The sequence below is a fragment of the Entelurus aequoreus genome, linkage group LG17, assembly GCF_033978785.1.
Source record: "Entelurus aequoreus isolate RoL-2023_Sb linkage group LG17, RoL_Eaeq_v1.1, whole genome shotgun sequence".
Taxonomy (NCBI): Eukaryota; Metazoa; Chordata; class Actinopteri; order Syngnathiformes; family Syngnathidae; genus Entelurus; species Entelurus aequoreus.
In genome coordinates this window covers 11,381,755-11,396,145 of record NC_084747.1, presented here as the reverse complement: position 1 = coordinate 11,396,145, position 14,391 = coordinate 11,381,755, and the positions used below count along the sequence as shown (strand labels likewise).

The window sequence follows — 14,391 nt, the reverse complement described above, 5'->3', positions numbered from 1 at the left end:
ATGACGCCTGTAAAAACAAAAATAATATGGCAAACTTTTCAAGCAGAGTACAGTACCGTTTTTAAGTCATTAGTATGGCGATACTATACTAGTACTGGTGTACCGTACAAGCTAGCTCCAAGGATTGCTGGTGGACGGGAAACCGCTTGTTGACCAGTTGTCGTTTTTTATCTGGACCTGGACTAATGTAGTTTACATGCGGAAAACGTGCCTTTTCTCACAAATTAAAGGTATCAAAAATCACAATTTGTGTTTTCATACCTGGACTAATGTGGTCTACATGTTTAAAAAAAAAAAAAAAAGGCTTATTATATAAGTGCTTTTCACAGATAGATTTAAGGTTTTGAAAAAACATAAATTGAAATGTTAAGTATAAACTTTAGTCTTTTTTTTTTTACTTTACATTTTTGAAATGTTGACATTTTCAAAGCTCAGTTCTATGGAGGTTTTTTTGTATCTTTTATTACAAAACCTTTTTTTTTTTTAAACATTTTTTTCATCAAATTATGCTGACAATTAAAACCTACATTCTCTTAATGGTTTCAAATCATCAATTAAATCTTGGGAAATTACTAAAAGTACAAAAGCCCTTAATTTGATATATTTATTTTTAAAAAAAATTTAAGTGATTTAAATTAGCCCTTTTTTTTGGTCTTTTTGAATGTTGTATTTTATCATGTTGTTTATGTATTATTGTTTGGAATACTCTATTTGTATTGTCGCCAAGGGATTTGAAATTAGATCAAATTGTTAGGTGACCACATAACGTTCACAGCCCTGATATGTACTGTATGTTGCATATGGAGTCTATCAACGGTCGGCCGACAAAACAATATCAATATATATTGCAATAGAAATAATTAATGATAAATAAAATGAATGTATGTATATATATATATATATATATATATATATATATATATATATATATATATATATATGTACTGTATGTATATATATATATATATATATATATATATATATATATATATATATATATATATATATATATATACATACAGTACATATATATATATATATATATATGTATATGTGTATAATATATACACTGTATGTATATGTGTGTATATATATATATATATATATATATATATATATATATATATATATATATATATATATATATATATATACTGTATGTATATGTGTGTATATATATATATATATATATGTATATGTATACACACATATAATTCGATATTTATAAATATAATGCATTTATTTTATTTTGCTTCATTTTATAATAAAGTTTTTTTTATTTATTTTGTATTTAATAAAACATTTTTTGTTATTAAAAAAAAACCTTATCAAAACAGGTTACAGAAGCTTTGTATGATTTATATGGTCGGGGAAAAAAAACAATGATAATAAATATATATATATATATATATATATATATATATATATATATATATATATATATATATATATATATATATATATATATATATATATATATATATTTATATATATATATATATATATATATATATATATATATATATATATATATATATATTTATATATATATATATATATTTATATATATATATATATATATATATATATATATATATATATATTTATATATATATATATATATATATATATATATATATATATATTTATATTTATATATATATATATATATATATATATATATATATATATATATATATATATATATATATATATATATATATATATATTTATATATATATATATATATATATATATATATACATAAAATATTTTTTTTATTATTGTTGGGGGGTTTTCGGCCATATAAATCATACAAAGCTTCTGTAAGCTGTTTTGATAAGGTTTTGTTATTATTTTTGTACCAAACATATGAGATTTCGGTTGGATCGAGAATCGATTCTTAGTTGAATCGTCACCCCAGGAATCAGAATCGGATCGAATCATTAAGTGCCCAAAGATTCACACCCTTAATAGCCCACTAATGTCGTTTTTTAGAGATTTTGTGTGAGAAAACGTCATATCGCGTGGTTTTTGGGGCAATTGATCAGGACCCGCAAAAAGTTTTGTGTTGTTTTGCCTGTTATTGTCAAACACTTATCTGACGCCTTTATTTTGACAGGATGTACCGCCCAGCGCTTTTATTGCTTAGGCCGGAAGTGGGTTAACGAAGACGAAGTTGCGTGCCAATAAAGTTCTTTCCGAGTTCATGGCTGTCGTCCTTGCGTCGTGTCGAGCTTTCTCAAAGTCAATGTTCATCATCGGAGACGTTTGAGATCAACACGCGTGTTTTTGGTTCCACACACTTTCACACTCCGCCGCCAGGTGGCAGCAGCGTGACGTCATGACGGCTTCACCAGCGGAGAAGAAGGAAACAAAGGCGGAAGTTGGCTCAACGCTCCAAAACAGACGTCAGACAAAGGCCGAGGACGACGTGAAGTTAAAAACATTCAACATGCTGAAAGAGTTGGTGAAGGAGCGACTCATGGCGGCGGCCGATGAAATATTCGCGCTGTTTGAAAGAACCATCGCGTCGTACGAGGAGGAACTTTCTAGAACGCGAGAGGAGAAGGAGCGACATCGACAACAACTGGAGGCTGTTTGCAAAACTCACATTAGATTTCAAGTGGAAGGTACTTTTTTTTTACACATTCAGTAACATGATGTTTGTTTTGTTTTTCAACAATATTTAATATATGTGGTCCAACAGACGACATGTTTATTAAAACACTGAACCGCAATTTAGTCCAAAATGGCGGCCAATGTCGGTTATTAATGTCCATCCATTTTCTACCGCGTGTCCCTTTTTTGGGTGTTATTGTTATTGTGTTTATTGTATCAAGTGAATGCTGGTCAATTGAAATGTCAGAAACGCCTATAATAGTATTGGTTTTCTTATAATCATCCATCCATCTTATCCACACTTGCCAACCTTGAGACCTCCAATATCGGGAGGTGGGGGGAGTGGGGGGGGGGGGCGTGGTTATTTACAACTAGAATTCACCAACTCGAGTATTTCATATATATTTAATATATATATATGAAATACTTGACTTTCAGTGAATTCTAGCTATATATTTTTTTTTATTTTATTTACATAGAAGGAAAAAAAAATACTTGAATTTCAGTGTTCCAGTGGCTATCCATTAGATGGCAGTATTGTCCTGTTTAACTTCTCCGTTCATGATGAGTATATCATTTCGGCCGCCATGTCTGTAATTTCCTCATTCTTCTGCTTCGTCTCCTTGTTGTGTGCGCAGTTGTGCACTCTATAAAAGCCCTCGATGTTATGACGTCTTTGGGCGGGCAAGCTGTTTATATTGTGGGAAAGCGGACGCGAGAACAGGCTGTCCCCACTCAGTCTCAGGTCCGCATTGAGCTGGAGGGGGCGTGGCCTCCAGCTCCGGCTGAATACCGGGAGCTTGTCGGGAGAAAATCTCTGCCGGGAGAGGCGCTGAATATCGGGATTCTCCCGCTAAAAACGGGAGGGTTGGCAAGTATGATCTTATCCAAGGTCCGGTCGCGGGGGCAGCAGCCTAAGCAGGGAAGCCCAGCCTTCCCTCTCCCCAGCCACTTCGTCCAGCTCTTCCCGGGGGATCCCGAGGCGTTCCCAGGCCAGCCGGGAGACATGGTCTTCCCAACGTGTCCTGGGTCTTCCCCGTGGCCTCCTACCGGTCGGACATGCCCTAAACACCTCCCTAGGGAGGCGTTCGGGTGGCATCCTGACCAGATGCCCAAACCACCGCATCTGGCTCCTCTCCATGTGGAGGAGCTTCTCACCCTACCTCTAAGGGAGAGACCCGCCACCCGTGATCTTGTCCTTTCGGTCATAACCCAAAGCTCATGACCATAGGTGAGGATGGGAACGTGGATCGAGTGGTAAATTAATTAAAATCCCCTCCTTCTTCACCACAACGGATCCATACAGCGTCCGCATTACTGAAGACGCCGCACCGATCTTCTTATAAGCAGCGCTCCTAATAACGCCGTTAGTAACGTTACCTTTTCTAGTAAGGAGTGAAGTGAATTATATTTATATAGCGCTTTTCTCTAGTCACTCAACGCGCTTTTACATAGTGAAAGCCAATATCTAAGTGACATTTAAAGCAGTGTCACAGGGGGCAGGTGGGCAAAGTGTCTTGCCCAAGGACACAACGGGGTTCGAACCTGGAACTGTCAAGTTGCTGGCACGGCCACTCTACCAACCGAGCTCCGCCGCCCAAGGCGTAGTCTAATTGATTATTTTTATCATCATTGACGAATACCTCAATTTCAAATGTCACATTAGCCGTCTGTTAAAGAAATGATCCAAATATGTTGGCCTGTTCCTTCACCTCCGTCATTTTCTTCCTCTTTATGCTCTACTCCTCTCTTTTTCACATCACATCACCCGTGCAGTGTCGGCAGCTGATGCTCATTTCATGTCTACATTAAAGGCCTACTGAAAGCCACTACTAGCGACCACGCAGTCTGATAGTTTATATACCAATGATGAAATCTTAACATTGCAACACATGCCAATACGGCCGGGTTAACTTATAAAGTGACATTTTACATTTCCCGCTAAATATCCGGCTGAAAACGTCTCGGTATGATGACGTTTGCGCCTGACGTCACGGGTTGAAGCAGACATTTTGGAGTAGCAATTTGTTTAATGAACAATGGAGACAGCAAAGAAGAAAGCTGTAGGTGGGATCGGTGTATTAGCGGCCGGCTGCAGCAACACAACCAGGAGCACTTTGAGTTGGATAGCAGACGCGCTATCTGACGCTAGCCGCCGACCGCATTGATGATCGGGTGAAGTCCTTCGTCGCGCCGTCGATCGCTGGAACGTAGGTGAGCACGGGTGTTGATGAGCAGATGAGGGCTGGCTGGCGTAGGTGGAGAGCTAATGTTTTTAGCATAGCTATGTCGAGGTCCCGTAGCTAAGTTAGCTTCAATGGCGTCGTTAGCAACAGCATTGCTAGGCTTCGCCAGGCTGGACAGCATTAACCGTGTAGTTACAGGTCCAGGGTTTGGTTCGGTGTCTCCTGATAGTAGAAGTAATAATAGTATTGTTGATCTTCTGTCTATCCTTCCAGTCAGGGACTTATTTGTTTTGTTTCTATATGCAGTAAAGCCCGATGCTATCACGTTAGCTCCGTAGCTAAAGACCGTGGAGATAAAAGTCACTGTGAATGTCCATTTTGCGTTCTGGACTCTCATTTTCAAGAGGATATAGTATCCCAGGTGGTTTAAAATACAAATCCGTGATCCACAATAGAAAAAGGAGAGAGTGTGGAATCCAATGAGCCAGCTTGTACCTAAGTTACGGTCAGAGCGAAAAAAAATACACCCTGCCGTCCTGCACTGCACTCTAGTCCTTCACTCTCACGTTCCTCATCCACGAATCTTTCATCCTGGCTCAAATTAATGGGGTCTTTCTCGGTCCGAATCGCTCTCGCTGCTGGTGTAAACAATGTGCAGATGTGAGGCGCCCCACAACCTGTGACGTCACGCTACTTCCGCTACAGGCAAGGCTTATTTTATCAGCGACCAAAAGTTGTGAACTTTATCGTCGATTTTCTCTACTAAATCCTTTCAGCAAAAATATGGCAATATCGCGAAATGATCAAGTATGACACATAGAATGGATCTGCTATCCCCGTTTAAATTAAAAAAATCATTTCAGTAGGCCTTTAAAGGCCTACTGAAAGCCACTACTAGCGACCACGCAGTCTGATAGTTTATATATCCATGATGAAATCTTAACATTGCAACACATGCCAATACGGCCGGGTTAACTTATAAAGTGACATTTTAAAATTCCCGCCACACTTCCGCTTGAAAAACTCCTTTGGATGTGATTTATGCGCGTGACGTCACAAAATCCACGGAAGTGGTTGGACCCCATCGACCCGATACAAAAACCTCTTGTTTTCTTCGACAAAATTCCACAGTATTCTGGACATCTGTGTTGGTGAATCTTTTGCAATTTGTTTAATGAACAATGGAGGCTGCAAAGAAGAACGTTGTAGGTGGGATCGATCGGTGTATTAGCGGCTAAGTACGATGCTTACAGCAACACAACAAGGACTACTTACTACGCCTAGCCGATGCTTGCCGCCAAACCCACGGATGAAGTCCTTCGTCGCGCCGTCGATCGCTGGAACGCAGGTGAGCACGGCTGTTGATGGGAAGATGAGGGCTGGCTGGCGTAGGTGGAGCGCTAATGTTTTTATCATAGTTCTGTGAGGTCCGGTTGCTAAGTTGCTAAATTAGCCTTAGCGTCGTTAGCAACAGCATTGTTAAGCCTTACCAGGCTGAGAATTTTTAACCGTGTAGTTACATGTCCATGGTTTAATAGTATTGTTGATCTTCTGTCTATCCTTCCAGTCAGGGGCTTATTTATTTTGTTTCTATCTGCATTTGAGAACGATGCTATCACGTTAGCTCCGAAGCTAAAGTGTGTCACCGATGTATTGTCGTGGAGATAAAAGTCACTGTGAATGTCCATTTCGCGTGCTCGACTCTCATTTTCAAGAGGATATAGTATCCCAGGTGGTTTAAAATACAAATCCGTGATCCACACTAGAAGAAGGAGAAAGTGTGGAATCCAATGAGCCAGCTTGTACCTAAGTTACGGTCAGAGCGAAAAAAGATACGTCCTGCACTGCACTCTAGTCCTTCACTCTCACGTTCCTCATCCACAAATCTTTCATCCTTGCTCAAATTAATGGGGTAATCGTCGCTTTGTCGCTCCGAATCTCTCGCTCCATTGTAAACAACGGAAAATTGTGAGGAATACTAGCTCCTGTGACGTCACGCTACTTCCGCTACAGGCAAGGCTTTTTTTTATCAGCGAGCAAAAGTTGCCAACTTTATCGTCGATTTTCTCTACTAAATCCTTTCAGCAAAAATATGGCAATATCGCCAAATGATCAAGTATGACACATAGAATGGATCTGCTATTCCCGTTTAAATAAGAACATCTCATTTCAGTAGGCCTTTAAATGACTTTTAGTCATAAAAAAAATGTAAAATTCTGGTTCAATGCAGGATGTGGCTCGCTGATTGGCGGGCCATATCCTGCATTTAGACATTTTGGACACCAGCAAAACGATCCGCAGGAGCCACCCCTCCAACTCCAACTCCATTCCCACACCCAGCAACGGTGCACAGGAAGGCGGGGAAGAAGGTAAGTCAAAAAGGCGGCCAAAATGGTCAAAAGTCCCAAATGTTTTTGACCATTTTGACCAAAAATGCCAAAATGTCCAACACGCCTTTCCCCCAAAACAATGTATCCTTAACGGACTTTTGACCATTTTGGCCACCTTTTCCCCTCTTCTTCCCCGCCTTCCTGTGCACCATTGCTGGGTGTGTTTTGGTTCCAGTCCCACGAGTCCCGCCGGACGCCGGGATGTCCAAAACACACCCAGCAATGGTGCACAGGAAGGCGGGGAAGAAGAGGGGAAAAGGCGGACAAAGTGGTCATTGGGGAGGTATTTTGGACAAAATTGGGACTTTTGACCGTTTTGGCCAAATAAAGAAGAGGGGAAAAGGCGATCATTGGAGCCTTTCCAAGCTGACCTAGAGCCGGCGTACGGACACCGGGGTGTACAACATGTCCAAAACACACCCAGCAATGGTGCTGTTGCCCTCTTCTTCTTTGTTGGACTTGTTGTAACTACCAATTAAAGGCCTACTGAAATGATTTTTTTTTATTTAAACGGGAATAGCAGATCCATTCTATGTGTCATACTTGATCATTTCGCGATATTGCCATATTTTTGCTGAAAGGATTTAGTAGAGAAAATCGACGATAAAGTTCGCAACTTTTGCTCGCTGATAAAAAAAAAGCCTTGCCTGTAGCGGAAGTAGCGTGACGTCACAGGAGCTAGTATTCCTCACAATTCCCCGTTGTTTACAATGGAGCGAGAGAGATTCGGACCGAGAAAGTGATGATTACCCCATTAATTTGAGCGAGGATGAAAGATTCGTAGATGAGGAACGTTACAGTGAAGGACTAGAGAGGCAGTGATGGACGTATCTTTTTTCGCTCTGACCGTAACTTAGGTACAAGCTGGCTCATTGGATTCCACACTCTCCTTTTTTTATTGTAGATCACAAATTTGTATTTTAAACCACCTCGGATACTATATCCTCTTGAAAATGAGAGTCGAGAACGCAAAATGGACATTCACAGTGACTGAACATGTAAATACACGATTAATAATATTCAGCTTTGCGAAGCTAAAAAAATAGAAGCTAACCTAGCTACGTAGCCAACGTGATAGCATCAGTCTCAAATGCAGATAGAAACTATATTAAAAAAAAACCTGACTGGATGGATAGACAGAAGATCAAAAATACTATTAAACCATGAACATGTAAATACACGATTAATAATATTCAGCTTTTCGAAGCTAAAAAAAATAGAAGCTAACCTAGCTACGTAGCCAACGTGATAGCTTAGCAGTCTCAAATGCAGATAGAAACTAACTTAAAAAAAAACCTGACTGGATGGATAGACAGAAGATCAAAAATACTATTAAACCATGGACATGTAAATACACAATTAATAATATTCAGCTTTGCGAAGCTAAAAAAAATAGAAGCTAACCTAGCAACGTAGCCAACGTGATAGCATCAGTCTCAAATGCAGATAGAAACTAAATTAAAAAAAACCCTGACTGGATGGATAGACAGAAGATCAAAAATACTATTAAACCATGAACATGTAAATACACGATTAATAATATTCAGCTTTTCGAAGCTAAAAAAATAGAAGCTAACCTAGCTACGTAGCCAACGTGATAGCATCAGTCTCAAATGCAGATAGAAACTAAATTTTAAAAAACCCTGACTGGATGGATAGACAGAAGATCAACAATACTATTAAACCATGAACATGTAAATACACGATTAATAATATTCAGCTTGGCGAAGCTAAAAAAACAGAAGCTAACTTAGATGCGGCGGCGGGCGTACTCACTGTTGCTATCCTGCTCAAAACACAACACAACCTCCTGGTGTTGGTGTTGCTACAGCCAGCCGCTAATACACCGATCGCACCTACAACTTTCTTCTTTGCAGTCTCCATTGTCCATTAAACAAATTGCAAAAGATTCACCAACACAGATGTCCAGAATACTGTGGAATTTTGTCGAAGAAAACAGAGCTATTTGAATTGGGTCCAAACACTTCCCTTGACCTCGTGACGTCACGCGCATACGTCATCATACCGCGACGTTTTCAAGCGGAAGTTTCCTGGGAAGTTTAAAATGTCACTTTATAAGTTAACCCGGCCGTATTGGCATGTGTTGCAATGTTAAGATTTCATCATTGATATATAAACTATCAGACTGCGTGGTCGCTAGTAGTGGCTTTCAGTAGGCCTTTAACATTTAACATTAGGGGGATGGACAAATGGTCAAAGTCCACGATGTCCAGGGTTTTTCACAAAACACAGTGACTTATTTTTTGAGCCAGGGCACATTTTTTTGCGTTGAAAAAATGCGGAGGCACACCACCAGCAGACATCATAAACTCAGTTGTCAGTAAAAAGTCGTTGTTGTAATAGTTGGATATGACTTTAAAGCATAACCAAGCATGCATCACTATAGCTCTTGTCTCAAAAGTAGGTGTACTGTCACCACCTGTCACATCACACCCTGACTTATTTGGACTTTTTTTGCTGTTTTCCTGTGTGTAGTGTTTTACTTCTTGTCTGGCGCTCCTATTGTGATGTCTTTTTCTCTTCTTTTGGTATTTTCCTGTAGCAGTTTCATGTCTTCCTTTTGAGCGATATTCTCCACACCTGATTTGTTTTAGCAATCAAGAATATTTCAGTTGTTTTTATCCTTCTTAGTGGGGACATTGTTGATTGTCATGTCATGTTCGGATGTACACAGTAAGTCTTTGCTGTCGTCCAGCATTCAGTTTTCGTTTCCTTCGCAGCCAGTTCAGTTTTAGTTTGGTTCTGCATAGCCTTCCCTAAGCTTCAATGCCTTTTCTTAGCGGCGCTTGCCCTTTGTTTATTTTTGGTTTAAGCATAAGATACCTTTTCACCTGCACGCTGCCTCCCGCTGTCGGTGGGTAGGTAGCTGAGGTGGGTAGGTTGTGAGTTCAAACCCCGGCCGGGGGTCATACCAAATACTATAAAAATGGGAGCCATTACCTCAAGGCTTGGAATTGGGGGTTAAATCACCAAAAATGATTCCTGGGCGCGGCCACCGCTGCTGCTCACTGCTCCCCTCACCTCCCAGGGGGTGATCAAGGGTGATGGGTCAAATGCAGAGAATAATTTCGCCACACCTAGTGTGTGTGTGTGTGACAATCATTGGCACTTTAACTTAATAATCTTTCACAATAACTCCCGTTTGTGTCCCGCAGACGCCCAGCAGCTGATTGGTCGCCGAGAAGAACTTCCCCTTCTGCCGCAGGCGGGGATCTCCACTTTGCAGCAAGAAGATCCACAGCCCCCCCACATTAAAGAGGAAGAGGAGGAACTCTGGACCACTCGGGAGGGAGAGTGTCTTCTCGGACCCGAGGAAGCTGACCTCGCCGAGTTGCCACTGACTGTGAAGAGTGACGACGATGATGATGAAGAGAACCCGCAGACGGACAACCTCTTTGCTCCGCTGTCGGATAGCGACGACCTGACGTCGCTCTTTCCTGAAGACGAAGACCGGGACGATACCCAACACGTTTTGAGCAGCGACACGGACTGCGAAGCCGATATCAGGACTCACGCTGGCAACAAACACTCCAAATGCCCCCAAGAGACGACCGGTAAACAATCTTGGACATGCTCGTTTTGTGCCAAAATATTTCCCTTCGAGAGTAGCCTGACTCGCCACATGCGCACGCACACGGGGGAGAAACCCTTTGGTTGTTTTGTGTGCGGCAGTGCATTCTCCCAACGGTCCACTTTAAAGAGACACATGAAGACGCACGCGGGAGAAAAACCTTTCTGCTGCTCAGTTTGCGATAAAAAGTTCTCTGACAAGGCCAACATGGTGTCCCACATGAGAACGCACACGGGCGAGAAACCCTTCAGATGCACCGTTTGTGGCAGAGGGTTCTCCGTGAAGTTTAATATGGTCTCACACATGAGAACGCACACTGCAGAACAACCTTTTAGTTGCTCAGTCTGACAAAAGTTTTATTTACAGACACAATATGCAGGCACACATACGGTGAACAGAAAGACCTTTTAACTGCTCAATATGTGCTAACATTTTGTCCAGAGGGGACTTAAATTCTGAGCTGTAGAGGAGAGCATCCTTAATATATTTTGTCTGTATTTACAATTTATATACATATTGTTTTGACGTCTGTTAGTATCTGAATATTGTTTGACACAGGGTTGTACGGTACCACAATACTAATGAATCATATTCGGTACTATACCGCCTCTTAAAAGTACCCCTCGCCCCCCCCTTTTTTTTTTAAAAGGGTGTGGTCATGTCATGACATTGCTGCTTTTACGGGCAGAGGAGCATGTTCGGCAGCGCGCACACACAGAGTACTTACAAGCAGACACAGTGTGTACACAGAAAAGGGAGAATGGACGCATTTTGGCGTAAAGATAAAGGTGAAGTTCTAACACTGAAACACCCTCAGGAAGAGGTGCTTTAAGACATGGCTAGCTAGCTAGCGGCTAACGTCCATCCACAGTGTTTTAGCTACTTCTAAATCACTAATCCTGGCCTCCATGGCGACAAATAAAGGACGAGGAATAGCTAAACATGCTTCACTACACACCGGCGTCACCATGTAAACAATCGCCATGGGTGGATCTACACCTGACATCCACTGTAATGATACCAAGTACTATGATTACATCAATATTTTTTAGCATCACAAAATCTTTTTTTAGATTTATATTATGTTTATAAACTCAGGAAATACGTCCCTGGACATGTGAGGACTTAAATTATGACCATTGTATGATCCTGCAACTACTTGGTATCGGATCCATACCTAAATGTGTGGTATCATCCAAAACTAATGTCAAGTATCAAAGAAGAGAAGAATAAGTGATTATTACATTTGAACAGAAGTGTAGATAGAACATGTTCAAACAGAAAATAAGCAGATATTAACAGTAAATGAACAAGTAGATTAATAATCCATTTTTACAGTTTGTCCCTCATAATGTGTACACAATAATAGGTGTATAAATGACACAATATGTTACTGCATACGTCAGCAGACTAATTAGGAGTCTCTTTGTTTACTTACTACTAAAAGACAAGTTCACTATTTTATTGAAGGACTAAATTACAATAATAAACATATGTTTCATGTACACTAAGATTTTTTGTTCAAATAAAGACAATAATTAAATTATTTGTGGTTCCCCTTTTATTTAGAAAAGTATCGAAATACATGTTGGTACCGGTACCAAAATATTGTTGTCGGGACAACCCTAGTTGACAATATGGAAAAGGGACACCATGATTGGCGGACTACAAGTTTGGGTTAATGCACCAGACAACTTGAAGTGCGAGCTTGTAAAAATGTGTACTAATTTATACTGTAATCATGAGAAATATTGATTACTTTCAGCTTTTGTTTTCATTGTCAGCGTTCCATAAGGTGGTGCATTATCTTTGTGCTTTAACAGTAATATCAAGCCAATCAATTGGACACATTAAAACTAAGAAACATTTCACTTAAAAAAAATACAATACACTAAAATCACTGTTTTCATTTTTTCCTCACCTAAAAAAAAAGAAATGGTGGCACAAAAAAACTACACAGGCTTCAGATCGATGCAAAATACTGTGAATGTTTTCATATTAGTTTTTTAAATTCACAAAAATATAGCCTAAAAAATAAATTAATTAATACAACTGCTACAAAATATATATATTTGTGAATGGTTCGTGAATCGGTTCCCTTTGTTAACCTAAAAGAACCCTGCAAAAGATTTGACACGTTGACAAACATATGTTTCTTCCAGTTACATTGTCAGTGTTTTGTACACATACTTGGGGAAAAACTGATAGCAGAATAAAGTTCAATATGTCACATTTTAGATAAAGTCGCGGCAATCGGACACAGAAAAACTGGACTTTATTGCAATGGTCGTATCACAAGATTGGGGAAATTAAAACCGGGGTTTTTCCTTTTTAAAGAAGCATCTTGTGTTTTCAAATGAAAAAAATGTTTTAAACAATTGATTGTATTCATCATAAGTTTGTACGTTCTGTTCCCTTTTCTTGTTTTATATTTGTATGTGCCTCCTTTTCATGTCTGGGACTACGGATGGAAAACGATGCCGAAAAGTGTTACGTTGTTCCGCTTTTAGTTTGTAAGGGTCTGACGTCATGTCCTGTTAAGCAAGTCATCTGCGTCACATCCGCTGGGTCGCCACTATAAAAGTGTCGGTCATTTGAAATTCTTATGTTTAAAATGTATTCTTCAAATTTCATACACGTTTGCCACAATTTTGTTGTTGTTTGTATTTTTGTTTGTTTGTTGGATATCCGCTCAATAAATGTATTGTTAAGGCCGGAAGTGGGTTGTTGGTCTTTTTTTTTGCTTTTGACGGAGAGGAAGTTGGCTGTCAATAAAGTGTCGTCGTACTTCCTTCATGTTAAGCTGTCACAAAGTCAATGTTATTTTTTTTATTTTTTTTTATTATTATTATTATGAAACCGTAGTTTACAGACGTTAAAGCTAATATATATATATATATATATATATATATATATATATATATATATATATATATATATATATATATATATATATATATATATATATATATATATATATATATATATACATACATTTATATTTATTTTTTGCATTCTATTTGAGTTACTTTATTGAGTTTACAACTCCCTGGCGCTGATTTGTACTGTTTTTGTACTTATTTTGATTATTATTATTCCTCGATTGTTTGTAAATGTTGCAGTGTATAAATTAAGGATTATAAAATAAAAAAAATATATTCCAATCGCAATTCAAAACAAAACAAAAAAAAGCGTATTTTGGTTTGGCTTTGCTTTTTGTTATATATATATATATTTATTTTTTTATTTTTTATTTTTTGCATTCTATTTGAGTTACTTTATTGAGTTTACAACCCCCTGGCGCTGATTTGTACTATTTTTGTACTTATTTTGATTATTATTATTTCTCGGTTGTTTGAAAATGTTGCAGTTTATAAATTAAGGTTTATAAAATAAAAATATATATTCCAATCGCAATTCAAAACAAAACAAAAAAAAGCATATTTTGGTTTGGCTTTGCTTTTTGTTATATATATATATATATATATATATATTGCATTCTATTTTAGTTACTTTATTGAGTTTACAACCCCCTGGCGCTGATTTGTACTGTTTTTGTACTTATTTTGATTATTATTATTTCTAATTTGTCTGTAAATGT

At 38.6% G+C, this 14,391-nt stretch overlaps 1 protein-coding gene across 1 annotated transcript; it reads left to right on the top strand.

The window, feature by feature from the left end:
* Window positions 1–2,199: 2,199 nt before the first annotated feature.
* Window positions 2,200–13,503, top strand: LOC133631876 (oocyte zinc finger protein XlCOF22-like). The gene is made up of 2 exons (XM_062024047.1): window positions 2,200–2,633; window positions 10,375–13,503. Exons 1-2 carry the CDS (start codon window positions 2,345–2,347, stop codon window positions 11,136–11,138), a joined length of 1,053 nt encoding a protein of 350 aa, XP_061880031.1. The 5' UTR covers window positions 2,200–2,344; the 3' UTR covers window positions 11,139–13,503.
* The last annotated feature ends 888 nt before the right edge of the window (window positions 13,504–14,391 follow it).

What these genes read in the sequence shown, in the direction of transcription:
- LOC133631876 (XM_062024047.1), top strand. Translation starts at nt 2,345, where the DNA reads ATGACGGCTTCACCAGCGGAGAAGAAGGAAACAAAGGCGGAAGTTGGC. An exon ending in CATTAGATTTCAAGTGGAAG is followed by an intron (nt 2,634 to 10,374) that starts GTACTTTTTTTT and finishes TGTGTCCCGCAG; the next exon opens with ACGCCCAGCAGCTGATTGGT.